This window comes from Brachyhypopomus gauderio, chromosome 2 (genome assembly GCF_052324685.1).
Source record: "Brachyhypopomus gauderio isolate BG-103 chromosome 2, BGAUD_0.2, whole genome shotgun sequence".
Taxonomy (NCBI): Eukaryota; Metazoa; Chordata; class Actinopteri; order Gymnotiformes; family Hypopomidae; genus Brachyhypopomus; species Brachyhypopomus gauderio.
The window spans coordinates 1892501-1900000 of record NC_135212.1 but is presented as its reverse complement, the minus strand read 5'-3'; the positions used below and the strand labels follow the sequence as shown (position 1 = coordinate 1900000).

The window sequence follows — 7500 nt, the reverse complement described above, 5'->3', positions numbered from 1 at the left end:
TCTCGTAGAGTCCCTGGAGAAGAATGAGAAACTCACTGTGTTTGTCTCGTAGAGTCCCTGGAGAAGAATGAGGAACTCTCTGTGTTTGTCTCGTAGAGTCCCTGGAGAAGAATGAGGAACTCTCTGTGTTTGTCTCGTAGAGTCCCCGGAGAAGAATGAGGAACTCTCTGTGTTTGTCTCGTAGAGTCCCTGGAGAAGAATGAGGAACTCTCTGTGTTTGTCTCGTAGAGTCCCCGGAGAAGAATGAGGAACTCTCTGTGTTTGTCTCGTAGAGTCCCTGGAGAAGAATGAGGAACTCTCTGTGTTTGTCTCGTAGAGTCCCTGGAGAAGAATGAGGAACTCTCTGTGTTTGTCTCGTAGAGTCCCTGGAGAAGAATGAGGAACTCTCTGTGTTTGTCTCGTAGAGTCCCTGGAGAAGAATGAGGAACTCTCTGTGTTTGTCTTGTAGAGTCCCTGGAGAAGAATGAGGAACTCTCTGTTTGTCTCGTAGAGTCCCTGGAGAAGAATGAGGAACTCTCTGTGTTTGTCTCACTCTCTGTGTTTGTCTCGTAGAGTCCCCGGAGAAGAATGAGGAACTCTCTGTGTTTGTCTCGTAGAGTCCCTGGAGAAGAATGAGGAACTCTCTGTGTTTGTCTCGTAGAGTCCCTGGAGAAGAATGAGGAACTCTCTGTGTTTGTCTCGTAGAGTCCCTGGAGAAGAATGAGGAACTCTCTGTGTTTGTCTCGTAGAGTCCCCGGAGAAGAATGAGGAACTCTCTGTGTTTGTCTCGTAGAGTCCCTGGAGAAGAATGAGGAACTCTCTGTGTTTGTCTCGTAGAGTCCCTGGAGAAGAATGAGGAACTCTCTGTGTTTGTCTTGTAGAGTCCCTGGAGAAGAATGAGGAACTCTCTGTGTTTGTCTCGTAGAGTCCCTGGAGAAGAATGAGGAACTCTCTGTGTTTGTCTCGTAGAGTCCCTGGAGAAGAATGAGGAACTCTCTGTGTTTGTCTCGTAGAGTCCCTGGAGAAGAATGAGGAACTCTCTGTGTTTGTCTTGTAGAGTCCCTGGAGAAGAATGAGGAACTCTCTGTGTTTGTCTCGTAGAGTCCCTGGAGAAGAATGAGGAACTCTCTGTGTTTGTCTCGTAGAGTCCCTGGAGAAGAATGAGGAACTCTCTGTGTTTGTCTCGTAGAGTCCCTGGAGAAGAATGAGGAACTCTCTGTGTTTGTCTCGTAGAGTCCCTGGAGAAGAATGAGGAACTCTCTGTGTTTGTCTCGTAGAGTCCCTGGAGAAGAATGAGGAACTCTCTGTGTTTGTCTCGTAGAGTCCCCGGAGAAGAATGAGGAACTCTCTGTGTTTGTCTCGTAGAGTCCCTGGAGAAGAATGAGGAACTCTCTGTGTTTGTCTCGTAGAGTCCCTGGAGAAGAATGAGGAACTCTCTGTGTTTGTCTCGTAGAGTCCCTGGAGAAGAATGAGGAACTCTCTGTGTTTGTCTCGTAGAGTCCCTGGAGAAGAATGAGGAACTCTCTGTTTGTCTCGTAGAGTCCCTGGAGAAGAATGAGGAACTCTCTGTGTTTGTCTCGTAGAGTCCCTGGAGAAGAATGAGGAACTCTCTGTTTGTCTCGTAGAGTCCCTGGAGAAGAATGAGGAACTCTCTGTTTGTCTCGTAGAGTCCCTGGAGAAGAATGAGAAACTCACTGTGTTTGTCTCGTAGAGTCCCTGGAGAAGAATGAGGAACTCTCTGTGTTTGTCTCGTAGAGTCCCTGGAGAAGAATGAGGAACTCTCTGTTTGTCTCGTAGAGTCCCTGGAGAAGAATGAGGAACTCTCTGTGTTTGTCTCGTAGAGTCCCTGGAGAAGAATGAGGAACTCTCTGTGTTTGTCTCGTAGAGTCCCTGGAGAAGAATGAGGAACTCTCTGTGTTTGTCTCGTAGAGTCCCTGGAGAAGAATGAGGAACTCTCTGTGTTTGTCTCGTAGAGTCCCTGGAGAAGTGGGAGAGGTTGACGGTGGCAGATGCGTTGGAGCCGGTACAGTTTGAGGATGGTGAAAAGATTGTTGTGCAAGGAGAGCCAGGGGATGACTTCTTCATCATCACTGAGGTGTGTGTGTGTGTGTGTGTGTGTGTGTGTGTGTGTGTGTGTGTGTGTGTGTGTGTGTGTGTGTGTGTGTGTGTGTGAGAGTGTGTGTGCGGGTGTGAGTATGAGTATGAGTGTGTGTGTGAGTGTGTGTGAGTGTGTGTGAGTGTGTGTGAGTGTGTGTGAGTGTGTGTGTGGGTGTGGGTGTAAGTGTGTGAGTGTGTATGAGTGTGTGAGTGTGTATGAGTGTGTGAGTGTGTATGAGTGTGTGTGAGTGTGTGTGTGTGTGTGTGTGAGTGGGTGTGAGTGTGTGAGTGGGTGTGAGTGTGTGAGTGTGTATGAGTGTGTGAGTGTGTATGAGTGTGAGTGTGTGTGAGTGTGTGTGTGTGTGTGTGTGTGTGTATGTGTGTGAGTGTGGATGTGGGTGTGTGTCTGTACATGTGTGTATTTGTGCATACGTACACGTGTTTGTGTTTCTGTAGCAGGGGATGAAACCTTAACAAATCCAGACTGCAGCCAAGAACTGGGATTGGTGATGTTCCTCCTGAGTATGTTTGTGCGTCTCCTGCTAACATATAGCTGGGCCACTCCCCCGACTCCCCCCACCTCCCCCCACCTCCCCCACGCTCCTGCTCCCTCCCCCTCTCCGCTCCCGGGGCAGAGGGGCAGATGACGCTGCAGACTGTGGTGCCCCAACCCTAATAGACTCCTAACGCTGAATGTAGGCTTTCATGCTTCGGCTTTGCTTAGCCGACACTGTTTATCACTGGCTGTTAGGAGCGGCGCAGGCCGCTGTCTGAACGCTGAAGACCCCCTTGAGCATCTGACTCGCTCCCTCTGCCAGCTCTGCAAACAATACTTTGATTAACTCCATATTTATGAAGTTGTCATGGAGTCAAAAGGCATTTTTAAGCCGAAGTCTTGTTGTGTTGCCATATTTCTCTTTCTCACTCTTTCACCGTCTTTCACTTGCTCTCTCTCTCTCTCTCTCTCTCTCTCTCTCTCTCCCTCACACATTCTCTCTCTCTCTGTCCCCCTCATGGATTCCCTTTCTCTCTCTCTCCCTCCCCCTCCTTCCCCACGGCTCTCTTCTGTTCTTTGGGCTTCAGTTAAGCTCCGGGCGGCTGTAATAAGCTGGCAGAATGACCCGTTTGGCTCTTAATCTGGTTCTGGCTGCGTCTCCACCTCCACCTGCACCTCTGCACTGCTCCTTCCACGCTGTCCCCGCCCCCGTGTCCCCCTCAGGAGGGACAGTTACTCTTGTGTCAGCTGAAGATCTGGGCCCTGCTGTGTTTTACAGGGTTCACACCCTCCCAAACATTTTCAGTCCAGTCTAGTTTTAATAAGCAGTAAAAGGAGTTAAAGTCTCTGTGTGTATTCTAAAGATAACCTTTGTGCAAATGGGAGAGGGCTTCGCTTGAGTTCTTTCCTCGTTGCCTTGACTGGTGAATCATTTAAAGCTAAAATCATGCACTATTTATTAGATAATGTATAATATCGCCTGGCAAGATTTACTTCAGGAGAAAGCAACGTGGGAAGAGGTTGTAGTGGGATGTGTGTGTCTGTGAGTGTGTGTGTGTGTGTGAGAGAGAGAGAGAGAGAGAGAGAGAGAGAGAGAGAGAGAGTGAGTTGGGGTGTGTGTGTGTGTGTGTGTCTGTGAGTGTGTGTGTGAGAGAGAGAGAGAGAGAGAGAGAGAGAGAGAGAGTTGGGGTGTGTGTGTGTATGTGTGTGTGTCTGTGAGTGTGTGTGTGAGAAAGAGAGAGAGAAAGAGTTGGGGTGTGTGTGTGTGTGTGTGTGTTTGCAAACACTGGAGCAAGCACAATGCAGGAAAGACGCTGCTCCGTTCCGAGTCCACCTGCACGTACGTGTGTGTGTGTGTTTAGTGAAGATGTTGCAAAGGGACAGACAGACGGAGTGTGAGGCTTGTAAATTTTGTGGTAGGTCGAAAAGGTGCAATGGGGAAGGAACGTAGTTATTCCAAAGAAACACACAGTCACTGTGTTTACCATGACAACACAGCTGGGCCAGACACGACAGCAGCACAACCCCAGCACTGCTACAGGCCAAGAGCAGAGACACCAGCCACTGTGTGTGTGTGTGTGTGTGTGTGTGTGTGTGTGTGTGTGTGTGTGTGTGTGTGTGTGTGTGTGTGTGTGTGTGTGTGTGTGTGTGTGTGTGTGTGTGTGTGTGTGTCTCTGTCTGTGTGTGTCTGTGTGTGTCTGTGTGTGTACGTGCATGTCAGGGTGTGTGAGAGCATGCACTGTATGTAGTACCCAGCAGAAATAAGTAAACCCTTACTTAAGTATTCTCTAAAGATTGAGTGCTGTTTGGTGTTTCAGATGTTTGTGTAATATTTGATATTTGGGGCTGGCAGGTGCAGTGTATATATGAATGCCAGGGATTCTGGACCACGGCTGGCCACCCTTTTCAAAACAGTTAATTACCAGCACTTCACCCAACAGAAGACTCCGTAGAGGAGAACCTTCAGCAGACGTCTGGACTAAAGCCCACACACATTATATTACCACTACAAAACAACCTTCTCTTCTTAACACTCAACTCTCACCAGCTCTACAGATTTATGCAGAGATCCTTCATTTCTTTCAAGTCAAACTTAACACAATTTCATGAACTGTCCTTAAAAATTCCTGTGAACGCACAAATCTCTTTTCATCTGCTATCCGCGTCCTCCGTCATCATCTCTACTAAGACGTTGTGTTGTTTCACTCCTGCTGATCCGGCAAAAATGCGTTCTTGCCAGCTCAAGCCGGCTCCTGCCTCCCTTATCAAAGTCTTCCACTCTTGCTCATATTTCTCCTATAATCAGCTCCTCGTTTGCTGTTACTGTCCTCCTCCGAAATGATGCAGTTCTATAAAAAAAAAACATCTGTTGATTCGCCTCCTCTTGGTAATTACCAGCCGGTTTCCAACCTATCCTTTCTTTCTGGAATTCTAGACAGAGGATTAGCTATTCGGCTGCAGGCGCACATGGCTAAAAACAACCTCTGTGAGCCCTTTCAGCGAGGTTTCCATGCACACAGAACTGAAACTGTCCTCCTTAGAGTCATTAATGATTTTCTCTCTGCTGGTTCTGCTTCTTTTAACATCCTGCTGCTCCTTGACCTCAGCGTCGCATTTTATGCAATAAATCACAACTTTTTTTCCCCTCTCGCCTATAAACCTGCCCTGGTGCTTCCCCACATAGCAATAGCTTAGTTCAAACCTCTTCAGACAGACAACACTTTGTTTCCTCGGCCAATCATAAGGTCCACGCGGACCCTGAACAACGCGGCGTTCCCCAAGGGTCTCTCCTCAGTTCTCTTTTGTTTAAAACGCTGCACGCTAAAAGGTCTGCATGCTGCCTCAACACTACAATCTACCATGGACTCCATTGTTGTTCACACGATCCGTGGAACGTATTTCAAGTCCTCAGCTCTCCAAGCTCGTACGCTAACCGTTCACATACCGGCCAGACGTCACGCAGGGTTTCCGAAACTGGATCGTCGACGAGATCATGCGTGTCGCGTTCGGTGCGGCGGTCGGGCAAGCGAGAGTTCTCTGAGGTCACCGCCCTCGACGTGTCCTCCACTGCCCACTCTGCTCAGTCAACGTCCAGCTATGAAACTAAACCGCGTTTCCTATATCTCTGTATCTGCTCGTCTCGTCTCATCTCGTCTCGTTTCCTCTCGTCTCGTTTCCTCTCGTCTTGTTTCCTCTCTTCTCTCAGCTGTCAGGATGCTGAACATGTTCCACTTTCCCTACGTCTTGTTTACTGCACTTCATCCAATGTTGACCTCCCTTCCAAAACTTTAAATAAATTGTAATATATTAAGCACTGTGCAGTCGGATTACTCATAAATCTCAAAATATCATGTGGCATTCCCCACTCATCTCTACCAGCTATGCATCAGTGCACATCACTTCAGTCCAGTATAAACATCTGGATTTTGTCTGATTGTTTTGTGTGCATTATCATCATCATGCATTTCAATTAGGTTCCTATGTAAAGTGTATCATAAATATGATTAGTATATCATTATTATCATTAGGCACTGGGTTTCTGGGGGTGTTTTTGGTTTTGGGTGCATGTAGTGGGGAGTCGTCTATCATTAGCTGGTGATCTTCCCCCTCTATATGGGTCTGCTCTTCTCTTGATGATTGCTTCTGCACCTCTCTCTCTCTCTCTCTCTCTCTCTCTCTCTCTCACTGTAATCTAATATGTCTTCTTCTCGTTTTCACTCCTCATTCCCTGTTTTCCCAGAGTGGGGTGGCCTGTGGTTCACTAGTGGAATGTGTGGCACAGAAATTCACATGGGGTCACAGACCCAGCTTCTAGGGAGGAGTGCAGGAACTAAGGAAAGAGAGGGAGGGAGGGAGGGAGGGAGGGAGGGAGTAACTACATCCAAGGGAAGACAAGCGAAGGAGACATTGAGTCGCTGTGTGTGTGTGTTGAAACGGATTAGTTTAGTTCTATTTTCGACTCCTTCGTCATTACGCTGTGTGTCCTCAGACGCTACTGTAGAGGTCGGGCTGTGTCTGACCCTGCTCTTCCTCTGTAGTGGTTGTGGCCCCTGATACATTCACACTGTTCAGGTTAATGAAACGCTGTCAGGTGGGGAGACGTGTTGGGAGACGCATGGGGAGGGGGACTGTACAGAGACATTGCTTGTCTTCATCCACACCTAATGAGAACGGACGTGATTCCATGTCCCTCACACAGTGCATGCGGCCCGGTATCTCCCCGGTATCTCCCCAGTATCTCCCCAGTATCTCCCCGGTATCTCCCCGGTATCTCCCCAGTATCTCCCCAGTATCTCCCCGGTATCTCCCCAGTATCTCCCCGGTATCTCCCCGGTATCTCCCCAGTATCTCCCCGGTATCTCCCCGGTATCTCCCCAGTATCTCTGCCAGAGACTCTCCAAGAAGTCATTTAAGAAATCATTTGTTCTTGTGAAGATTGCTGTAAAGGAAAACATGGCTGAATGTTTGTGTGTAGCCTTCACAGGCAAGTGACTGACTTTGGTCATAGATATTAGGAATCCTGTTGCCTGTGGGTTTGTAGTGTGTGTGTGCGTGTGTGCGTGTGTGCGTGTGCGTGTGCGTGTGTGTGTGTGTGTGTGTGTGTGTGTTTGTGTGTGTGTGTGTGTGTGTGTATATATATGCATGTGAGAGAGAGACAAATTGCCTGTAACACCTTCACTCACTCGCCTCCCTCTGACACAGACTTGGCAAAGCTGGGTGGTCTGGAAGGGAGAGTCTAGTCAGGCTATCCTCTTACCCCTTCCTCCATCACGCTCACTTCTGGGTCTCACACACACACACACACACACACACACACACACACACTGCAGTGTTGGAGCAGACAGGGAGCGTGTTTCTGGAGGACCGTTCTGCACCGTCTGCTCTGGGGAATAGGGCGTGGGCGCCCGTGTCTGCTCCCTCACGGGTGG

At 48.6% G+C, this 7500-nt stretch overlaps 1 protein-coding gene across 3 annotated transcripts in view; it reads left to right on the top strand.

Annotated features, from left to right (window-relative positions):
• prkar1b (protein kinase, cAMP-dependent, regulatory, type I, beta) overlaps positions 1-7500 on the top strand; it is a 71169-nt gene that overhangs the window by 58606 nt on the left and 5063 nt on the right. For all 3 annotated transcript variants that reach the window (XM_076982208.1, XM_076982200.1, XM_076982212.1), the window contains one exon: positions 1953-2074. In XM_076982208.1, coding sequence (XP_076838323.1) covers positions 1953-2074 — 122 coding nt within the window. The remainder of the gene's footprint in view (positions 1-1952; positions 2075-7500) is intronic.